At 44.8% G+C, this 22,990-nt stretch overlaps 1 protein-coding gene across 2 annotated transcripts in view; it reads right to left on the bottom strand.

The window, feature by feature from the left end:
- Positions 1-22,046, bottom strand: part of P4HA3 (prolyl 4-hydroxylase subunit alpha 3) — a 35,350-nt gene extending 13,304 nt beyond the window's left edge. The window contains exons 1-9 of one of the 2 annotated variants that reach the window (XM_058185784.1): positions 21,742-22,046; positions 18,071-18,213; positions 16,531-16,751; positions 14,931-15,080; positions 13,610-13,661; positions 9,574-9,737; positions 7,489-7,656; positions 5,124-5,188; positions 857-1,016 (exon numbers count right to left, since the gene is read on the bottom strand). In XM_058185784.1, the coding sequence (XP_058041767.1) occupies positions 857-1,016; positions 5,124-5,188; positions 7,489-7,656; positions 9,574-9,737; positions 13,610-13,661; positions 14,931-15,080; positions 16,531-16,751; positions 18,071-18,213; positions 21,742-21,950 (1,332 nt within the window). In that variant the 5' untranslated portion in view covers positions 21,951-22,046. The remainder of the gene's footprint in view (positions 1-856; positions 1,017-5,123; positions 5,189-7,488; positions 7,657-9,573; positions 9,738-13,609; positions 13,662-14,930; positions 15,081-16,530; positions 16,752-18,070; positions 18,214-21,741) is intronic. The other variant, XM_058185785.1, reaches the window with a different exon arrangement.
- Between the last annotated feature and the right edge of the window lie 944 nt (positions 22,047-22,990).

Raw genomic sequence — 22,990 nt, 5'->3', positions numbered from 1 at the left:
GGGGAGGGGGGGGGAAATGAGATTTTATTTATTTATTTTTTATTGAGAGCAGCTTGTGACAAGATCAGCCAGGAGTTTACAATGCCTGTATCATTTGCGTACGTGGGACAATTCTCAACGTAGCCTTATAATTTTTTTCTCCACTTTTATTATTTTTTATAAACAAGGTGATGAACATACATAATACCTCCTCCTCCTCCTCCTCCTCTTTTTCCCACAACAACCTTGTGAGGTGGGTTGGGCTGAGAAAGAGGGACTGGACCAATGTCACCCAGCCAGCTTTCATGGCTAAGGCAGGACTAGAACTCACTGTCTCCTGGTGGTTGGCCCAAAGTCACTCAGCTGGCTTTTGTGCCTAAGAAGGGACTAGAACTCACCATCTCCTGGTTATTGGCTCAAAGTCACCCAGCCAAATTTTGTGTCTAAGATGGGACCAGAACTCACAGTCTCCTGGTGATCAGTCCAAAGTCACCTAGCCGGCTTTTGTGCCTAAAGAGGAACTAGAACTCACTGTCTCCTGGTGATTGGCCCGAAGTCACCAAGGCGGCTTTTGTGCCTAAAGAGGAACTAGAACTCAACATCTCCTGGTTATCGGCTCAAAGTCACCCAATTGGCTTGCATGTCTAAGCCGGGACTAGAACTCACCGTCTCCTGGTTTTGTAGCCTAGTGCCATTAAGCTCCTAGCCTGGTACTTTACCATCCTTTCTGATATCTTTCTCTTTTTCACAGCACACCAACCTTCCTTTTTGTTCTTTCCTTTCGGGAAAATCTTTGGCTATAAACGAATCTAATTTTGAATCTGAAGATGGAAAAGCTGTTGCCATGTGCAATAGCTTTGCAACAGGTTTTACTCACCGTCGCATGGTCAAAGTGGGGCTCGTAGTGGCCTCCCAACCCGTAGTTGACTACCTGGAAGTATTCTGCGTAAGGGTGCCGGATATTCAAGCCTGTTAAGGCCGCAGCCCGTCGGCCCAACGCCTCGATCGTGGGATCCAGGTTGTCCTTCAGCCAAGCACTGAAAAAGATCCAGAAACAGCTGAAGCCCGAAAAGTGGGTTCCACCAGAGAGCCATTCAGTGGCTTTGGAACGGCCTGCCACCAGAAGTTGTGGGTTCTCCAACACTGGAGATTTTCAAGAAGAATGGTATTCTCCTGCTTGAGCAGGGGGTTGGACTAAATGACCTCCGGGGCCCCTTCCAACTCTGCTGTTCTGTTATTCTGCTATTCTGATTTAACTCTAATCAAAGTAGGGGAGAGGAGGAGGAGGAGGAAGAGGAAGAGAGGAGGAGGAGGGGGAGAGGGAGGGGGAGGAGAAGGAGCGGGAGGAGGGGGGAGGGGAGGGGGAAAGAGGGAGGAGGAAGAGGAGGAGGGAGAGGAGGAAGGGGGAAGGGGGAGGAGGAAGAGGAAGAGGAAGAGGAGGAGGAAGGAGGAGGAGTGTGGGGTCCTTGGTGCTCTCTGAGCTTGGCTGTTTTCTTGCAGACATTTCATGACCCAACTAGGTAACATCATCAGTGCTTGAAGGGAGGGAGGGTTACAAAGTGGAGGAGAAAGAGAACAGGCGGAGGAGGAAGAGGAAGGGGGAGGAAAAAGAAAAAAAAAGAGAGAAGGAGGAGAAAGAAGAAAGAGGAGGAGGAGGAAGTTCCCAGGATGCAGAAGAAGCAGCTTTAACCAAAAAAAAAAAAAAGATTATCTAAAAGCATCTAATAACAAACCTCCCACCTAGCAGCCATTCCCAGAAACCTTGCTAATTAGTATTGAAAAGGCTGCAACTGGACCGATTCTGATCTGGCAATCCAGGCTAGATCTGTTTCCTACGGAGCATCAGAGGTGAGAGAGAGAAGAGTTAACTGCTCTTTTCTTTCCTAGCTGGAGAAGCGCTTAAGGGGTTTTCCTCTGCAGGCTGCAAAATTCAGCAGTGAGATCATGAAACATATTTTAGGGACGGCTGTGCAGCTATAGCAACTTGAGATGTATATATATATATACACATATTCTCTCTCTCTTTCTTGGCATTTCGAGAGACCGTCTGAAGTCATTTCCCTTCCACTCAGACAGACATTCTCGGGAAGTGATTAATGGTGGTTATAAATTCATCCCCCCCTGGAGAGAAAGAGGTATAGAGAAGAAAAACCCAGATGTGGTTCGTAAAGGAGACGTTCGTGGAAGGTAATTCAGAAATGATGAACAGACTGCAAATTTTGGGCTTAGACAACTTAGAACTATGCAGTCTGACCTAAGTGTAGCTCATAAAATTATATACCACAATGTCCTACCTATCAATGACTACTTCAGCTTCAACCACAACAATACACGAGCAAATAACAAATACAAACTCAAGGTAAACCGTTCCAAACTCGATTGCAGAAAATATGACTTCAGCAACAGAATGGTCAATGCCTGGAATGCACTACCTGACTCTGTGGTTTCTTCCCCAAACCCCCAAAACTTTAAGCTTAGACTATCTACTATTGACCTCACCCCATTCCTAAGAGGTCTATAAGGGGCGTGCATAAGAGCACCAGCGTGCCTACCGTCCCTGTCCTAATATTCCCTTTTTACTTACTCTTTTCACGTATCCAAATTATGTTTATACTTTACCTGTTATCTTATATATGATTGACAAAATAAATAAATAAAAATAAATAAAATAAAATAAAACATTTCACCTCCGTGAAAGTATTTGGGCAAAGCAGGCACACACCCAGGAAAGGGTCTCTCGGGGGAATCTTGGGGTACAAATCCAACACCCTCCTTTTGAGAAGCTCTCTGCATCTCAGGGCCCGAAAGGAAAAAGAGGCGCTGGAAGAAAAATGCCAGATTTTGGAAGAATGGATGGAGAACCTCCAGGAGAGGCTGGGTTGGGCCCTTCCCAAAGACAGCAGGAGAACTGAAGAAGGAGAGGAGATTGTAAGCTGTCCGCTGTCTTAGGACAGGGAGATGGGTGGCATACACAGTATATTTAATAAATAAATGAATAAAAATAGAAAAAGGAGAAAGAGAAAGAGAAGGAGGAGGAGGAGGAGGAGGAGGAGGAGGGAGGGAGGGAGGGAGGGAGAGAGGAAGGAAGGAAGGAAGAAAAGAAAGAAAGAAAGAAGGAAGGAAGGAAGGAAGGAAGGAAGGAAGGAAGGAAGGAAGGAAGGAAGGAAAGAGAAGATTATAAGCTGTCCACTGTTGTACAAGAGTGAAATGGGTGGAATAGACAATATATTTAATAAATGAATGAATAAAAATAGGAAAAGGAGAAAGAGAAGGAGGAGGAGGAGGAGGAAGGAAGAAAGAAAGAAAAAGGAGGAAGGGAAGAAGGAAGGGAAGAGAAGATTGTAAGCTGTCCACTGGCTTAGGACAGGGAGATGGGTGGCATACACAGTATATTTAATAAATAAATGAATAAAAATAGGAAAAGGAGAAAGGAAGGAAGAGGGAGGGAGGGAGGGAGAAAAGAAAGAAAGAAGGAAAGAAAGAAAGAAGGAAGGAAGGAAGGAAGGAAAGAAAGAGAAGCTGTCCTCTGTTGTACAAGAGTGAAATGGGTGGCATAGACAATATATTTAATAAATAAATGAATAAAAATAGGAAAAGGAGAAAGAGAAGGAGGAGGGAGGGAGGGAGGGAGGAAGAAAAGAAAGAAGAAGGAAGGAAGGAAGGAAGGAAGGAAGGAAGGAAGGAAAGATTGTAAGCTGTCCACTGTTGTACAAGAATGAAATGGGTGGCATATACAATATATTTAATAAATAAATAAAAATAGGAAAAGGAGAAGGAGGAGAGAGGGATGAAGAAAATATGAAAGGAAAGAAGGGATGAGAGGAAGGAAGGAACAAATGAAGGAAGGAAGGGGAGGGAAAGGGAGTGGGAGGGGAGAGAAGAGGGAAGGAGAAGGAAGGAAGAAAAAAGAAAGGAAGGGAGGAAAAGAGAAAGGAAGGTAGGAGGAAAGCGAAGGAGAAAAAGGAAAAGGAGAAGAAATTACTGGCCGGGGAATTCTGGGAGTTGAAGTCCACCCCTCTCACCTCTGACTGATCCGATAGTCTACTTGTTCCTGTTTCTCTCCTGAAGCCACCACTGATCTCTGCAACTGAAGAAAAACAGAGAAAGAGGGAGGAAGGAGAGAGAAAGAGAGAAGGAGAAGGAGAAGGAGGAGGAGGAGGAGGGAGGGAGGGAGGAAGGAAGGAAGAAAAGAAAGAAAGAAAGAAAGAAGGAAGGAAAGAAGGAAGGAAGGAAGGAAGGAAGGAAGGAAGGAAAGAGAAGATTGTAAGCTGTCCACTGTTGTACAAGAGTGAAATGGGTGGCATAGACAATATATTTAATAAATGAATGAATAAAAATAGGAAAAGGAGAAAGAGAAGGAGGAGGGAGGGAGGAAGGAAGAAGAAAAGAAAGAAAAAAAGGAGGAAGGGAAGAAGGAAGGGAAGAGAAGATTGTAAGCTGTCCACTGGCTTAGGACAGGGAGATGGGTGGCATATACAGTATATTTAATAAATAAATGAATAAAAATAGGAAAAGGAGAAAGGGAAGGAAGAGGGAGGGAGGGAGGGAGAAAAGAAAGAAAGAAGGAAGGAAAGAAAGAAAGAAGGAAGGAAGGAAGGAAAGAAAGAGAAGATTGTAAGCTGTCCTCTGTTGTATAAGAGTGAAATGGGTGGCATAGACAATATATTTAATAAATAAATGAATAAAAATAGGAAAAGGAGAAGGAGGAGGAGGAGGAGGAGGGAGGGAGGAAGAAGAAAGAAGAAGAAGGAAGGAAGGAAGGAAGGAAGGAAGGAAGGAAGGAAGGAAGGAAGGAAGGAAGGAAGGAAAGATTGTAAGCTGTCCACTGTTGTACAAGAATGAAATGGGTGGCATATACAATATATTTAATAAATAAATAAAATAGGAAAAGGAGAAGGAGGAGAGAGGGATGAAGAAAATATGAAAGGAAAGAAGGGATGAGAGGAAGGAAGGAACAAATGAAGGAAGGAAGGGGAGGGAAAGGGAGTGGGAGGGGAGAGAAGAGGGAAGGAGAAGGAAGGAAGAAAAAAGAAAGGGAGGGAGGAAAAGAGAAAGGAAGGTAGGAGGAAAGCGAAGGAGAAAAAGGAAAAGGAGAAGAAATTACTGGCCAGGGAATTCTGGGAGTTGAAGTCCACCCCTCTCACCTCTGACTGATCCGATAGTCTACTTGTTCCTGTTTCTCTCCTGAAGCCACCACTGATCTCTGCAACTGAAGAAAAACAGAGAAAGAGGGAGGAAGGAGAGAGAAAAAGAGAGGAAAATAGAGGAGAGGAGAAGGGAGAGCCCGTTTAATGACCATTCGAAGTCGCAACATCAGTGAGAAAAGGGTCTTATGACCGTTTTTCACCCTTACGACCGCTGCAGCATCCCTGTGGTCACGTGATCAAAATTCAAAGGCTTGGCAACTGGCATGTACTTATGACGGTTGCAGTGTCCCGGAGGGGTCACGTGATCCCCTTTTGCGACCTTCTGACAAGCAAAGTCAACGGGGGAAGCCGGATTCACTTAACGGCCGTGTTCCTAACTGAACGACTGCAGTGATTCCCTTAACGGTGGCAAGAAAGGTCATAAGATGGGGCAAAGCTCACTTAACAACTGTCTCGCTTAGCAACTGAACTTTCGGCCTCCATTGTGGTTATAAGTTGAGGACTATTACATGATTTATTTATTTCTGGTTTTTTTTTTGTTGTTGTTGTTGATTTTATTTATTCCTTTCTCTTTTTCTTCCCTTCTCCCAATCTTTTTGAAAGGAATCTTTAATTTCTCTAATGCTTTAATCTGCTATTTATATTTTAAGGATTGAATGGAAATGGCTTCAAGATTTGCAGCAATGAGAAGAGGTATTAAACTAAGGAAATGCGTAAACTGGAAAAAAATATTTACAGACTCCTCGCATCCTGGACATAAACTGTTTCAACTCCTACCCTCAAAACGAGGCTATAGAGCACTGCACACCAGAACAACTAGACACAAGAACAGTTTTTTCCCGAAGGCCATCACTCTGCTAAACAAATAATTCCATCAACACTGTCAAACTATTTACTGAATCTGCACTACTATTAATCGTCTCATAGTTCCCATCACCAATCTCTTTCCACTTATGACTGTATGACTATAACTTGTTGCTGGCAATCCTTATGATTTATATTGATATATTGATCATCAATTGTGTTGTAAATGTTGTACCTTGATGAAGGTATCTTTTCTTTTATGTACACTGAGAGCATCTGCACCAAGACAAATTCCTTGTGTGTCCAATCACACTTGGCCAATAAAAATTCTATTCTATTCTATTCTATTCTATTCTATTCTATTCTATTCTATTCTATTCTATTCTATTCTATGACTATTATTAAGTGTTGTACCTTGATGAAGGTATCTTTTCTTTTATGTACACTGAGAGCATTTGCACCAAGACAAATTCCTTGTGTGTCCAATCACACTTGGCCAATAAAAAATTCTTGTTCTTGTTAAAAAAAAAGAAAAAGAGAGAAACTATCCAAAATATTGGAGAAATAGGCATCAAAACGCGTATATCTCTTAAGAGTAAACCCTGAGGTAAAAATACCTTAACAGATTTAGAAAAATGAACAAGGAGAATGTGACCGATTCACAAAAACGAGGAACTGACAGGATCCAGAATTAAGATTAACTGTACTGGAATCCTTGATTTACAACCATAATTGAGACCCATATTTATGTTGCTACACAAGACCGTGAGTTTTTGTCCCATTTTATGACGTTTTTGCACCGTTATTAAGCGAATCACGGCAGTTAAGTCAGTAGCACGGTTATTATTAAGTGAATCTCGCTACCCCAGTGACTTTGCTTGCTGAAATGTCACAAAAAGTGATCCCAGGACCCCGGGACAGTGCCACCGTCATAAATACGAGACGGTTGCCACGTATCTGAATCAATCGTGTGATTATGGGGATTCTGTCACGGTCAAAAATGTGTAAAATGGCCATAAATCAAAATTTTCAGTGCTGTTTGTAACTTGGAACAGTCGCTAAATGAACTACAGTAGTCCTCGACTTACGATCACAATCGGGCCCAACGTTTCTGCTGTCAAGGTGAGACGTTTGTTCCAAGTGAGTTTTGCTCCGTTTTACGACTTTTCTTCCCACAGTTGTTAAAACGAGTCACTGCCGTTGATCAGTTAGCAACCTGGTTGTTAAGTGAATCCGGCTTTTCCCGTGGACTTTGCTTGTCGGAAGGTCGTAAAAGGGGATCACGTGACCACCACCACCCCGGGACACTGTGACCGTCATAAGTATGAACAGTTGCCGAGCATTTGAATTTTGATGTCCGTGGGGATGCGTAACTATGATGTCCGTGGGGTCGTAACTATGAAAAATGGTCATAAGTCACATTTTTTCAGCGCCGTTGTAACTTTGAACGGTCACTAAACGAACGGTTGTAGGTCGAGATCTCCCTGTCTCTTTGCAGCAGGAGAAAGGCAGGAGGAGACCGGCCCACCGAGGCACCCAGCGTGCCATCGTCACTTACGCCCGGAGCCGCCAGCGCCTTGATCTTCTCCGCCTCGGAGGGGCTGACAAAGTCGTGGTACAAGGCCAACTCAGGCTGCGCGTGCAAAGTCTCCTTTTTCAGCGGCTGCAGGGTCAGCCAAGGGTTCCGGTTGGTCTCGTAGGAGCAGGAGAGACGACGGTGGGTTGGCTGGAAGAAGACCAGGAGAACGTGACCGTTTTGCGAAGCAGCATTTGGTAAAACATATCACGATTTATTGATGAATTAAATTCGTTTGCCACCCCTTCTCGCTGTAAGGTAAGGACGTGTCCAATGCAGTGTTTCCCAACCTTGGCAACATGAGGACTAGTGGACTTCAATTTCAACTTGCCTTTAACAAACCTCCCTGGGGACACTTCTGGGTTATTTATTCGTTTGCGGCACTAGAACTGTGATGGCGAACCTATGGCACGCATGCCACAATGTGGCGCGTGGAGCCATAGCGGTGGGCGCGTGAGCTTAGCTCCGGTGCGCATGCGCGCATTGGCAGTTGATTTTCAGGCCTTCTGGGCCCATCAGAAGTAGGGAGACAGGCTGTTTCCGGCCTCCAGAGGGCCTTGAGGAGGTGGGGAAGGCCCGTTTTTCGTTCTCCCCAGGCTCCAGAGCCTTTCTAGGAGCCTGGGGAGGGTGAAAACAGCTTTCCCCATCCCCTTGGAGGCCCTCCTAGAAAGCCTCTGGAGCCTGGGGAGGGCAAAAAACGGGCCTACCGGGCCCACAGGGCTGTCACGTGCCAAAAGCAGGAGGGGAAAGTGCGGGGGCGGGGAGCATAGAATTATGGGTGTGGGTGTGCATGCGCAGTCCCCCACTTTTGGCACGCAATGGCAAAAAGATTCGCCATCACTGCACTAGACTGTCCCGGGGCCGCATTGGGGGGCGTTTGGGGGAGTTATACCTTGGCTGAGGGAAGGGAGGCTGCCTTCTGCTAAAATTGCCCTTCCCAGCTTCTTGGAATCTCTATTTTCAGGTAAATGTTTCTTGGCAAGTCACTTGGAACCGTTGGGAGATTCATGAGGGCTAGAAAACGTGTTAGAAACAAATTGGGATCTGTTAGAAGCGAACTGAAAGGAAGCCAGAGCGGGGAAGCTGTTGGAGGTGGGAGACCCCTGTTTAAGACTTTAAGGTCCAGCGTTATCAGTGAGGGGAGAAGAGAAGGAAAAGAAAGAAAAAGAAAGAAAGAGAAGAAAGAGAACGAAAGAAGAAAGAAAGAAAAAAAGAAAGAAAGAAAGAAAGAAAGAAAGAAAAAAAGAAGGAAGGAAGGAGGGAGGGGATGGAAGGAAGGAGAGAGGGAAGGGAGGGAGGTGGAAGGAGAAAAAGGAAGGAAGGACGGAAAGAAAAAAGAAAAAAGAGGGAGGGAGGGACACAGGGAGAGAGGAAGAAAGGAAGGAAGAGAGGGAGGGAGGAAAGAAGGAGAGAGAGAAGGAAGGGAGGGGATAGAAGAAAGGAGGGAAGGAAGGGATGGAGGTGGAAGGAGAAAGGAAGGAAGAAAGGAAAGATGGAAGGAAGGAGAGATGGACGGAAATGTGGAGAGAGGGATGGAAGGGAGGGAGGAAGGAGAAAGGAAAGAAAGAAAGAAAGAAAGAGAGAGGGGGGGAAGGAAGGATAGAGATGGAAGAAAGGGAGAAAGAAACTAAGTAAGGAAAGTGTGAGAGAGAGATGCAAGGAAGGAGAGATGGAAAGAAAGGAGGAGAGAGAAGGGAGGGAGGAGAAAGGAAAGGAAAGGAAAGGAAAGGAAGGAAGGAAGGAAGGAAGGAAGGAAGGAAGGAAGGAAGGAAGGAAGTTCAATTCTCTGCCAAGGAAGAGACCTCCTCCTTCAGAGCAGTCTACCTTATAGGCTTCTGATTGGAAGGACAAAGTGGAAGCAGAGTTGCATGGAAGATGGGAATTTCCCTGGAAAATGTAGATTATATATCTATACATATCTGGCAGAGACTGTATGTAAGCAAATAGAATGAAGGGGCCTCCCTCCTGCAGCCAGGCAGGAACGGATCACGTTGTGGTTCTCCTCTAAAGCCTTCTTCCTTCCCCAATTCCCTCCTCCTCCTCTTCCTCCTCCTGTATCTGGCCCACCTGAGAGCCCAGCCTCTGGCAGAGTTCTTCATAGGCATCTCGCGTCTCCAGGTGAGTCACATTGGGTCTCTGCACCGTGATTCTTCCTTTGCCCTCCTCCTGATTCTCCTTCAAGAGCTTCTCGTACTTCAGGACGTTCCTGGCCATCCGTTCATTGCCCGGATCTGGGGAAGAGAATAATCCTCTGCCCCAACCATCCTCAAACCAGGATAGAAGATGGTTTCCCACCCAGCCCCCTCTTTCCTCCTCGTCCTTCGCCCCTAAAAGTGATTGGGTAAAACATCTTCAGAAGAAAAAACAAACCAGAAAGTCCAGTTGTCTCCTGAAAAAGCATCTTTGGGACCAGTGGTGGGATTCAGCCGGTTCACAACTATTTGGGAGAACCGGTTGTTAAGTTTCTAAGCAGTTCGAAGAACCGGTTGTTGGAAGAAATCTTATTTTGTTTTTTTCCACTTTACAGGGCTAATCCTGTAAGGAACTGAAACATTCTGGTGTTGTTTCTAGCCTCTATTGCCCTGCTTACAGAAACTGCCTCTCTGCTTAACCCTTGTTACATTGTAACCGCTAAGGCGAAGCGCCCATCGACCTGAGTGACGTTGAGTTGGCCACGGCTACACGGTCACATGACCACCGAGCCAAGCCTACCCAGCTGGTCATTAGGGCAGAAAACCGGTTGTTAAATTATTTGAATCCCGCCACTGCTTGGGACATTATATGGCAGAGGGTTTAAAAAAAAAATTAGCTTTTCCTGTTTTTTAAAAAATGGAACCATTAATCAAGAGGCAAAATTCTACCCGTAGAAAATTGGCAGGAGGGTGAAACTTGTGTTTGTAATTTATTTCTGTTTCAGAAAAAGGACTGCTTCGGTTTTGGCCCCCAAAGGTTCTTCCGCTTCTTGTTCAGTAGAAAAAGTAAACTGTTTGATTGGAAACACGGAAGCAATATTTCCAACGCAGAACAATTAAAAGGGCCTCTGGTGGCTCAACAGACTAAGTAGTCTGTTATTAACAGCAGCTGCTTGCAATTACTGCAGGTTCAAGTCCCACCAGGCCCAAGGTTGACTCAGCCTTCCATCCTTTATAAGGGAGGTAAAATGAGGACCCAGATTGTTGGGGGGCAATAAGTTGACTTTGTATATAATATACAAATGGATGAAGACTATTGCTTGACATAGTGTAAGCCACCCTGAGTCTTCGGAGAAGGGCGGGATATAAATGCAAATAAAAAAAATTACGAACTTCCCAATCGCAGGTAGTCCTCGACTTAGGACCACAACTGAGCCCAAAATTCCTATTGCTAAATGAGACAGTGGTTCAGTGAGTTGCGCCCCGTTTTTACGACCTTTCTGTCCACAGTCGTTAAGTGAATCCCTGCAGCTCTTCACTTAGCAACACGGTTTGTTAAGTGAATCTGGCTTCCCTGTTGACTTTGCTTGTCAGAAGGTCGCAAAATGGGATCACATGAGCGACCGTCATAAACATGAGTCAATTGCCAAGCATCCAAATTTTGATCATGTGATCATGGGGATGCTGCAATGGCCCTAAGTGTGAAAAAGGGCCATAAGTCACTTTATTTCGGTGCCCTTGTAACTTCGAAACAAATGGTTGTAACTCAAGCGCTAGTTCTACAGAATAACAGAGTTGGTAGGGACCTTGGAGGTCATCTAGTCCAACCCCCAGCTCAAGCAGGAGACCCTATGCCAATTCAGACAAACAGCTGTCCAATCTCTTCTTAGCCCAACAAATCAGGCTTCTATTTTTATGAGAAAAATGTCAGGGGGGAAATTCAGGATTTGGCCCCCCCAAAATCAAGATTGCGGATGTAACAGTGGGCTTAAAGTTACACAAATTAAAAAAAACAAAAAACAAAAACGAGGCAGAGCTTCAATTACATCGTTCTGGCCTCCATCTTGACTTTTTTGACCTGCGGTGACTTCTGAAAGCTGCCATGAATATTCCAGAGGGTTGATTTTTCCACCCCTTCCCATTTTGGTCCTTAATATCTCAAAGGATCCCGTCAAATTCTGCAGAACTCAGTTTTGAAAAACCCTTCTGGATGCCTGCGTGTTTCCTATTCTTTTTCTCCAACAAAAGAACGAATTGCCAGCTGGCTAGAAAAATGTTTTTTGCTTTTCCTGATCGTCTAACGGCGGTTTGACTCAGCGTCTGAAGCTCAGGATGGTGCAAAATATCACTTACCAGTTTGGGGGAGGAAAAAAAAATAAATAAGGAACTCTTTAAATGCTTCTTTCCAAACTGTTTCTGATGGTAGCTTAAATCATATCCAGACAATGCTAAATAAATTGAGATTATTTAATTCTACAGTGCTCGTGATTAGGTTAATTTTTAGGAAGCAGCAGTGCTTCCCAATTAACAAATTTACAGTAAAACTTGTGTGGTTGAATATATTCCTCTTAATTCCCTAAAGTTTAGAGTAAACTGGGAAACATAGGGCAAATAAATTTGAAAAAAAATAATTCAAAAAAAAGAGAGATGCATATCTCATATTTTACCCAAAAGGAAAGCTAGACAAATAGCCCATGACTTATAACCAGAATTAAGCCTGGAATTAAGGTTTTAAGCCGTTGCGGATGGTCACATGTTATGAATATAGTTGTTCAGCAAAACCAGCAATGGGTGGCTCAGGCTGTAAGATAGCCTGTTATTAAAAACACAGCTGCTTGCAATTACTGCAGGCTCGAGTCCCACCAGGCCCAAGGTTGACTCAGCCTTCCATCCTTTATAAGGTAGGTAAAATGAGGACCCAGATTGTTGTGGGGGGCAATAAGTTGACTTTGTAAATATACAAATAGAATGAGACTATTGCCTTACACAATGTAAGCCGCCCTGAGTCTTCGGAGAAGGGCGGGATATAAATGTAAATAAAAAAAAAATAATCGTTAAGGGAATCCATTTCCCCCAATTTTTTAATGGAAACCAGAAGTGAACACACAAAAAAACCATCACAGATCACAGTGGAAACAATTGTAAAGTTGAGCTGGTTGCCAAGGGCTCAAAATGCAGTCACCTAAAATTGTGCGTGTCGCCGTCATAACTCGAAACAGGTAGCAAGTAGCTCTTCAGAGGTCTGTTGTAACTTTAAATCCGGGGTTTCCAATCGCCTGGGAGTCTGAAAACTTGGGCTTAGAAGTTTCAAAATTATACTGTATACGCATAATTATATGCGTATAATTATTTATTTTTTTAAAGGGTGCGAGGATATATCAAAAACGTTCTAGGGGATACAGAAAAGATTGGGAACCACTGCTTTAAATGATCATAACCACAAAGCAACCAGCTACCTATACAGCTGGTCCTCGACTTACAACCATTCGTTTAGTGACCGTTTGACGTTGCAATGGGGCAGAAAAAAAGTGACTTATGACCACACTTATCACCGTGATCAATATCTGAATGCTTGGCCACTGACTTGTATTTATGACGGTCACAGTGTCCCTGGATTGCGTGATCCCGCTTTAAGAATTTCCGACAGGCAGAATCGACGGGGAAGCCAGATTCACTTAAGAACCGTGTTACTAACTTAACAACTGCAGTGATTCAGTTAATAACTGTGGCAAGAAAGGTCGTAAAAATGGGGCAAGACGTAACAACAGCCTGGCTTAGCAAGAGAAATTTTGGGCTCAATTACAGTCGTATGTCGAGGACTTTACAACTTCCTGTAGTAAGTAGATCTGGGGAGGCCCGTCGTAACTTGAAACGGTCATTAAGTATCCGGTCGTAAGTTGAGGAACGCCTAGTGTATTTTTTCCCCTAAATATTTCGCTTTTTCAATGGGAGCCCCATCCTATTTGCTGAGAATACAGGAAAGGAAGGGGGTGGATTTTTTTCTCTCTCATCTTTGTGGTATTTTGGAATTTTGGAAGCTAAATTCATGGTTGCCGCCTTTTCGGGTAAATACAGTATTTCTTTGGCTGTGAAGATGTGATGGAATTTATTAAGAACACAGTCTTTGAAAGTGGTGGTGTTAGACTGACAGACCAAATAAATCTGGATATTTTTTTCCGAGAAGCACATACCGTAGTGGAGAAATTCCTGGGACAGCCTTAAGGCGTGAGAAATGTTTCCTGCCTTGTAAAAAAATAAGATTTCAAAGGGGAAAGGAGGAGAGAGAGAGAGAGAAAAAGAAGTGGATAGTTAACATTTTATAGGAATAAAGGCAGCCGGAGTTTAACTTTCGAAGCAATTCCTTCCAGTCTGAAAAGTTTAAAAACTTCACGCTGCCTGTGAAACACAGCATTTTAGCAACCTTAAACTCAAGATTGGACACGTTTTATATAAATATTATCTTTGGCTGTTTCAGGATATGCTCTGCTCATACTTTTAAAAAAGTAAAGAGTAAAACCTTGATTTAATAGATTTGGGAAGAAACCAATAAAGTTTGCATTAATTGCATTTCCCTTTAGTGGACAAAAACCCTCTAAAATGTGCTAAATTTAATTTTAACCACAAACCTGACATGATTGGTGTAATTACGTAGATATAGATGAGTACAAATGCTCATTCGGATTTAATGGATATTTGGGTTTAATAGACACTTCTTCTCCCAGACAGTCCATTAAATGAAGGTTTTGCCTCCAGGTGCTTAGCCAGGGGATGGCGGCTGCAAGGATGGAGGAAAAGGGGAAGGAAGGAAGGGAGAGAGAAAAGAAAGAAAGAGAAAGGGAGGGAGGGAGGGAGAGAGAGAGCATGCGGGAGGAAGGAAAAGAAAGAAAAAGATAGGATGAAGGAAAGAGAAAAGAAAGAAAGAGAAAGAGATGAAAGAGGGAGGGAGGAAAAGAAAAGAATAAAAAAAGAAAGAAAGAGAAGAAAGAAAGAAAGAAAGAAAGAAGGCAGGGAGGGAGGAAGGGAGGAAGGAAGGATGAGAGAAAAGAGAAAAGAAAGAATAAAGGGAGGAAGAGAAGAAGAAAGGAAGGGAGGGAGGAAGGATGGAAAGAAAGAACGAAAGGAGGAAGAATGAGAAAGAAAGAAGGAATGAAGGAAAGAAAGAAAGAAGAGAGAGAAAGGAAGAAACAGGGAAAGGAAGGAAGGAAGAAAGGGAGGAAGGAGGAAGGAAGGAAGAAAAGAAAGAAAGAAGGCAGGGAGGAAGGAAGGATGAGAAAGAAAGAAAAGGAATGAAAAGAAAGAGGAGAGAGAAAGAAAGAAAGAAAAGGAAGGAAGGAAGGAAAGAAAGAAAGAAAGAAAGAAAGAAAGAAAGGAAGGAAGGAAGGAAGGAAGGAAGGAAGGAAGGAAGGAAGGAAGGAAGGAAGGAACCAACCAACCAACCAACCAACCAATAAACAAACATACAAACAAACTTTGGACTAAGCCACTGCAATTTCAGGAAGCTAACTGGCTCACCATGAAGTAGGAGAAGGCCAAATGATCCAGGGCCTCTTCCAGGCTTCCTTCGTCTTCGGTGTTCCAGTTCCCGTAGGAGACCCGGAAGAGGCGGACAGCTTCCTCCATCCACGGGATGGAGTGGTAGAAGTCCTCCTTATCGTAAGCCACCTGTAAGAAACCGGGGCAGATCAGATGTGCAATCCACACGGGTTGTAGAAACAAGAGATAAGAGTGTCCATCATCCTTGGATTGACGCCCCCCGTCACTCAAGAGGGTTTGGGCTTTCCTGGAACCACAGCGGTCCTCCTTCAATGGCTGGAGATCACCAAAGCTTTGCCAAGATGGTCTGCAGGACCACCTAACTCCAAGCCTCGGCCACCAGCTCCCGTGGGACCCGTGTACAGGTAGCCCTCGAACTGACAGCAGTTCATTTAGCGACCTTTCAAAGTTACAAGGGCGCGGGAAAATGTGATATCTCTGACCGCTTTTCACACTTACGACTTTGGTCACATGACCTTTAGCAACTGGTTCATATATATGACGGGGCGCAGTGTCCTGGGTGTGTCACGTGATCCCCTTTTGCAATCTGCTGACAAGCAAAATCAACAGAGGAGCCAGATTCGCTTAACAACCGGGTGACTAGCTTATCCACTGCAGTGATTCACTTAACAACCGCGGCAAGACGGGTCGTAAAAATGGGTCAAAACTCACTCAACAAACGTCTCCCGAAAATTTTTAGAATAGAATAGAATAGAATCATTAAGTGTTAAATTTGTACCCTATGGACTATCTTTAAGTGTTGTAAGTGTTGTACTTTGATGAAGGTATCTTTAATGTACACTGAGAGCCTTTGCACCAAGACAAATTCCTTGTGCGTCCAATCACACTTGGCCAATAAAGAATTCTCCTCTCCTCTCCTCTCCTCTCCTCTCCTCTCCTCTCCTCTCCTCTCCTCTCCTCTCCTCTCCTCTCCCCTCCCCTCCTCTCCTCTCCCTCCCTCTCCTCTCTCCCTCCCTCTCCTCTAATCCCTCCCTCTTCTCCTCTCCCTCCTCTCCCTCCCTCCCTTCCTTCCATTCCACATTTTCTATTATTCTTATTCTATTCTATTCTATTCTATTCTATTCTATTCTATTCCATTCCATATTTTCTATTCTATTCTATTCTATTCTATTCTATTCTGTTCTGTTCTGTTCTGTTCTGTTCTGTTCCGTTCCGTTCCGTTCCGTTCCGTTCCGTTCCGTTCCGTTCCGTTCCATTCCATATTTTCTTTTCTATTCTATTCTATTCTATTCTATTCTATTCTATTCTATTCTATTCTATTCCATTCCATATTTTCTATTCTATTCTATTCTATTCTATTCTGTTCTGTTCTGTTCTGTTCCGTTCCGTTCCGTTCCATTCCATATTTTCTTTTCTATTCTATTCTATTCTATTCTATTTGGGGTTCAATTGTGGTCTTAAGTCAAGGACAACCTCTATGCCATGTCCCCTTTAACAAACAAGGCCAGTGTGTGTGTGTTTGTGTTTGTGTGTGTGTGTGTGTGTGTGAAACCCACAATTGGGAATTTCCTTGTCTAAGGAATTATTTCTTGGCCATCATGGTTTCAGTGACTCTCACCTTCCCGATGTGGAAACAGTCATCGGCAGACAAGGCAAAGGCCCGGCTGGGATGGTAGAGATCAGGATGGGCCTCACTCGCCGTCCGAAATCGGCCTCTGGTCAACTCTTGGACGCTCAGAGCATAGACGTCCTGAAGTCGCATGAGGGCCCGCGCTGCTCCTTCAAGGTCCTCGAAGACAGGTAGGTGGTCTTCTAAGTGGTGATAGCTGACCTTCAGGGCTGAAAAAACAGGTTGGGTTGGGACAACAGAATAACAGCGTGGGAAGGGAGCTCGGAGGTCATCCAGTCCAACCCTCTGCTCAAGCAGGAGACCCTATACTGCTTCAGACAAGCTGATGTCCAGTCTCTTCTTAAAAACTTCTTTGGCCATGGTCATTAAGCGGATCCAGCTTCTCTCACTGATTTGCTAGTTGGAAGCCAGCCCGGAAGGCGAAAAATAGTGATCACGGGATGCTACAATCGTCATAAATACTTGGCAGCTTGGGTTGCCAAGCCCCTGAATTTGTGTTGTGTCTCGTCCGATCTCACCACAGCCGGGGCCTTCTTATCTGCTTCCGAACACGGAGGAATGTCCTAGTATGCCTCCCGGCCCCAGCCCTGGCTCCATGCCCAGACAGGCTGAAGAGGAGGAAGTACCTCCAGCCCCCAGCTCTGGCTCCATGCCCAGGCAAACGGAGCAACTAGACCCCTCCCCCTCCTCCACAGCATGTGAGCCTGAGGGAGGTCAATTGCCAACAGCTGCCGACTGGAATGACCCTCGTGTCACAAGACTTGATAGGCGGAGGCAACAGAAGGAAGGGAGGGGCAGGCCGGGATAAGTGCTGAGTCATAGAGCCACACCCCATGGCCTATATAAAGGACCTGCTTTCTGGCATTCTCTGAGTCAGGCAAAGTCTAAACATATCTTGCTGAAGTCACTTTCTGGTCTCCTGCCTGCCCTGAGGACTTTGCTAGGACTTTGGCAGAGCTGCAGAGGCACGCCTGATTCGGATTTCCCTGACCCGGCCGTCAGCGGAGGAGTGGGACACGACAATTTGGATCAAGTGACTGCAAGATCCTTACAACGGTCATAAGTGTGGGTTGAGGACTGGGTTTAAGTAACATTTTTTTCAGCATGGTTGTAATTTCAAACAGTCCCTCAACTCGCTTTTTATTACTTAATTTGGCCTAGAGCGATTGGATGGAGCTGAACATTTACTGGCCGGATGCCCTTCCTGATGCCTATGCTGAGTTAGCAGCAGTTTTTTTTTTCTTTGCGTCCCAGGAGAGAAATATCTGCCACTACCTAGGATCGAACTCTCAAACTTCCGAATGGGAAGCCAGCATCTTCACCACTAGGCCACCATGCCTCACAATGGGGGTGGTCTACAAGAACTACAACCAAATAAAAGCGCTCCTCCATTTACAACCATTCATTCAAACGGTCACTAAATGAACAGTTGTAAATTGAGGGTGGCTTTTATTTGGGCCTACTCCTGGAGTCCCATTTAAATGAGCTTTCTGTCTCCTGAGATTAAAGAGTTCTGAGGAAGACGCACCTTGAATATTCTCACTTCCTTCCATGCTGTAAACTACGTTCCTCCAGTCCGACTGTAATCTCTTGATCAGGGCAAACGCCATCAACGGGTTCGCCATATTGCCACTCGATCCTTGATGCAAAACCCGGATCTTCTGGTAGAACCTGGAAAACAGAAATGGCATTTTTTTGTTCCTATTTTATCATTTATTAACCAATCAATCAGAATAGAGCTGGAAGGGACCTTGGAGGTCTTCTAGTCCAACCCCTTTCCTAGGCTGTGATTTGCAAACCAGCATCTGCATTACTTGCGTCGGATGAGGAGAGCACCTCTTTCTCCTTCTGTCCTGGCCACTTTTTACAGAGACGCGATTGAGAATGTTTTAACAAGCTGCATCCCTGTTTGGTTTGGTGGCAGCAGAGCCTCAGATAGAAAGTCCCTACAGAGAGTGGTGAGGACAGTGGAGATTAGTGGAAGCTCGCTTCCTATTATTCAGGATACTGCTTATAAGTGCTATGTGCTTAGAGCTTGAATCATTGTTAGAGACCCCCCACACCCACTTCATAGTCTGTTTCTGTTGCTCCCCTCTGGAAGGAGGTTTCAAAGTATTTCTAGCAGAACTTCCTGATTGTGGAGCAGCTTTGTTCCCTAGGCCATCCATCCGGTAAACTTGCAAGATTTGTTTTTCTCACCATGTACATGTATACATCTGAACTAGACTGTGTTGGTTCTCTGTGTCACATAATATATATGGGTATATGCATAATCTTGTATTTATTTATTGTTGTAGAATTTAGAATAGAATTTTTTATTGGCCAAGTGTGATTGGACATACAAGGAATTTATCTTGGTGCATACGCTCTCAGTGTACATAAAAGAAAAGATACCTTCATCAAGAATCATAATGTACAACACTTAATGATAGTCATCGGATACAAATAAGCAATCAGGAAACAATATCAATATAAATTGACAAGCAACAAGGTCACAGTCATACAGTCATAAGTGGAAGGAGATGGGTGATGGGAATGATGAGAAGATTAGTAGTAGTGCAGATTCAGTAAATAGTTTGACAGTGTTGAGGGAATTATTTGTTTAGCAGAGTGATGGCCTTCGGGGAAAAACTGATCTTGTGTCTAGTTGTTCTGTTATTCAATGCTCTATAGCGTCGTTTTGAGGGTAGGAGTTGAAACAGTTTATGTCCAGGATGCGAGGGATCTGTAAATATTTTCCCGGCCCTCTTCTTGATTCGTGCAGTATACAGGTCCTCAATGGAAGGCAGGTTGGTAGCCATTGTTTTTTCTGCAGTTCTAATGATCCTCTGAAGTCTGTGTCTTTCTTGTTGGGTTGCAGAACCGAACCAGACAGTTATAGAGGTGCAGATGACAGATTCAATCATTCTTCTGTAGAACTGGATCAGCAGCTCCTTGGGCAGTTTGAGCTTCCTGAGTTGGCGCAGAAAGAATATTCTTTGTTGTGTTTTTTTGATGACGTTTTTGATGTCAGCTGTCCATTTTAGATCTTCCGATATGGTAGAACCTAGAAATTTGAAGGTCTCTATTGTTGATATTGTGTTTTCTAGTATTGTGAGAGGTGGAAGTATGGAAGGGTTTCTCCTAAAGTCTACCACCATTTCTACGGTTTTGAGTGTGTTCAGTTCCAGACTGTCGTCTTTATGCAGTGTCTATTGGAGATGGTGACACTTTGAGAGGTGTATGCAACGAACTTTCATTTCCATGCATGCCAATTAGTGTACATTCAAAGTAACCGTAAAGTTATTTCTAAGTCTTCTAAGCGATAATCCCTGAAAATTAAGGTAAAGTAAAATGGTCGTTTTTACCCCTTAGAGTTGGGGAACTTGGCAGAGGAACTCAAAAGCAAAACTAAATGAGCTCATCGTTGTTTTTGGAGGCCACTTAATTGAACCACAACAGCCTCCCAGTCTCTGTGTTGAAATCTAACAGATAATGCCAAGTAGACAAAAAAGAGGCGTTCACCTGACTGGATTTAAGACCAATGGGGGGGTGGTCCAAACCAGGCAGTGTTTGGGTGAGAGACCAGCCCTCGATCTGCAATTTTTCCTCGGCACTTGGGGTGCAACCCACTTGCCAGGGGTGAAAGAAGGAAGGAAAGAAGGACAGAAGGACAGAATGGAAGGGAAGGGGGAACGAAATGGAAGGCAAAGAGAAAGGGAGAAAGAAGGAAGGGGAAGGGAAGGAAAGGAAAGAGAGACAAGGAAGGGGTGGAAAGAAAGAAAGAAAAAGAAAGAAGGCAGGGAGGAAGGAAGGAAGGGGAACAGAGAAGGAAGGAAAGAAAGAAAGAAAGAAAGAAAGAAAGAAAGAAAGAAGAGAGAGACATAAAGAAAGAAAGAGGAATAGAGGAAGGGAGAATGGAAGGGAATGGAGAATGAAAAAGAAAGAAGGAAGGAGGAAGGAAGGAAGGAAGAAAGAAAGAGAAAGAAGGCAGGGAGGGAGGAAGGGGAACAGAGAAAGAAAGAAAGGAAGGAAGGAGAAGGAAGGAAGGAGGGAAGGAGAGAGAGATATAAAGAAAGAAAGAGGAATAGAGGAAGGAGGATGGAAGGAATGGAGAATGAAAAAGAAAGAAGGAAGGAGGAAAAAGGAAGGAAGAAAAGAAAGAAGGCAGGGAGGGAGGAAGGAAGGGGAATAGAGAAAGAAAGAAAGAAAGAAAGAAAGAAAGAAAGAAAGAGAAAGAAAGTGAGGAAGAGAGGGAGGGAGGAAAGAAGGGGAATAGAGAAAGAGGGAGAGAAAGAAAGAAAGAAAGAAAGAAAGAAAGAAAAAGAACAAAAGAGAAAGAAAGAAAGAAAGAAAGAAAGAAAGAAAGAAATGGGGAAGGAAAGAGGGAAGACAGAAAGAAAGGAAGGGAGGAAGAGAGAAAGAATGAAGGAAGGAAGGAAGGAAGGAAAAGAAAGATAAAGAAAGAAAGAAAGATATAAAGAAAGAAAGAGGAATAGAGGAAGGGAGGATGGAAGGGGAATGAAGAATGAAAAAGAAGGAAGGAAGGAGGAAGAAAGGAAGGAAGAAAAGAAAGAAGGCAGGGAGGGAGGAAGGAAGGGGAATAGAGAAAGAAAGAAAGAAAGAAAGAAAGAAAGAAAGAAAGAGAAAGAAAGAAAGAAAGAAAGAAAGAAAAAGAGAACAAAAGAGAAAGAAAGAAAGAAAGAAAGAAAGAAAGAAATGGGGAAGGAAAGAAGGAAGACAGAAAGAAAGGAAGGAGGAAGAGAGAAAGAAGGAAGGAAGGAAGGAAAGAAAGAAAGAAAGAAAGAAAGAAAGAAAGAAATATAAAGAAAGAAAGAGGAATAGAGGAAGGAGGATGGAAGGGAATGAAGAATGAAAAAGAAGGAAGGAAAGAGGAATGAAGGAAGGAAGAAAAGAAAGAAAGAAAGAAAGAAAGAAGGCAGGAGGGAGGAAGAAAGGGGAATAGAGAAAGAAAGAGAAAGAAAGAAAGAAAGAAAGAAAGAGGAAGGGGGAAGAGAGGGAGGGAGGAAAGAAGGGGAATAGAGAAAGAGGGAGAGAAAGAAAGAAAGAAAGATGGGGAAGGAAAGAAGGAAGACAGAAAGAAAGGGAGGGAGGAAGAGAGAAGGAAGGAAGGAAGGAAGGAAGGAAGGAAGGAAGAGGGGGGGTGTCCCTCCCTCCCTCTCTCCCTCCCTCCCTCTCTCCCCTCCCCTCCCGCCTTACCTGTCCAGGTCTCGCAGCCGGCTGGCCTCGTCCTCCAGGTAGGAGCGCAGGTGGCGGAGCAGCGCCCGTTCCGTGCCCAGCGCCCGGCGGATGCTGAGCATGGAGCTGAAGGTCTCGCCCGGAGCCCCGCACAGCCCGCCCGGCCCGCCCAGCGCCGCCAGCAGCAGCAGCAGCCGCCGCAACCCCGCCAGCCCCGCCGCCCGCAGCATCGCGCCTTCTGCCGCCCCCGGCCCGCCCGGGAAGGAGGAGGCGGCGGCGGTGGAGGAGGAGGAGGAGAATGGGAAGCAGACGGGGAAGCCAAGCCGGGCCGGGATGGGGCGGTGGGGGAGCAGCTCTGGGGATGGTGAGGGGTGGGAACGTGCTCACTTGGATCGGGATAGGATCCGGCAGGAAGGGCGGGCAAGGGGAGAAGGTAAGGGACCTGCGGGCCTTTTGCAGAGGAGTGACTGGTATTTGGGGGGGGGGGGGCTGAGCCCCTCCCCCAGGTTCAGGTTCAGGCAAAATATGTGGGGGAGGGTCTCGCTGACAGTTCATCTGGCAGAGTTGCTCCTGCACCCCATAGCCGAATGCAACCTCGGGGGTAAATCTCGCAAGCTGTTAACAGGACACTCGAGAGCATCCAAACGGGGCCGGATAAAATCACCCCCAGGATTTGAAAATGCCGCCCCGCTCACCCACTCGCTCTTAGCCTCCTTTCAGGGCTAACAGCCCCTCCTCCTATTTTCCCCGCAACAACAACCCTGTGAGGTGGGTTGGACAGAGGGAAAATGACTGCCCCAAAGTCACAGAGTTGGCTTTCATGCCTAAAATGGGACTAGAACAGTGGTCCCCAACCCTTCGGACCTCAGGGACCACTAAATTCATAGTTTTAAATCCCACTGACCACTAATATGGTCTGCCTAATGACTGGGTGTATGGGCATGGCTAGATGGTCATGTGACTGGGTGGGCGTGGCAAACTCCATGTGACTCATGTCAAGGCTCAAGATAGGCTCAAGTTACAGAAAGATCTTGACAGACTTGAACATTGGGCGCTATCTAACAAAATGAAATTCAACAGTGAAAAAAGTCAGGTTCCACATTTAGGCCAAAAAAACAAAATGCACCAGTACCGTATATGTGGTACCTTGCTCAATAGTAGCACCTGTGAGAGGGATCTTGGAGTCCTAGTGGACAACCATTTAGATATGAGCCAGCCGTGTGCAGCTGCTGCTAAAAAAGCCAACACAGTTCTGGGCTGCATAAACAGA

Source organism: Ahaetulla prasina, chromosome 5 (assembly GCF_028640845.1).
Source record: "Ahaetulla prasina isolate Xishuangbanna chromosome 5, ASM2864084v1, whole genome shotgun sequence".
Lineage (NCBI taxonomy): Eukaryota > Metazoa > Chordata > Lepidosauria > Squamata > Colubridae > Ahaetulla > Ahaetulla prasina.
This window is presented reverse-complemented; position numbering and strand designations above follow the sequence as displayed.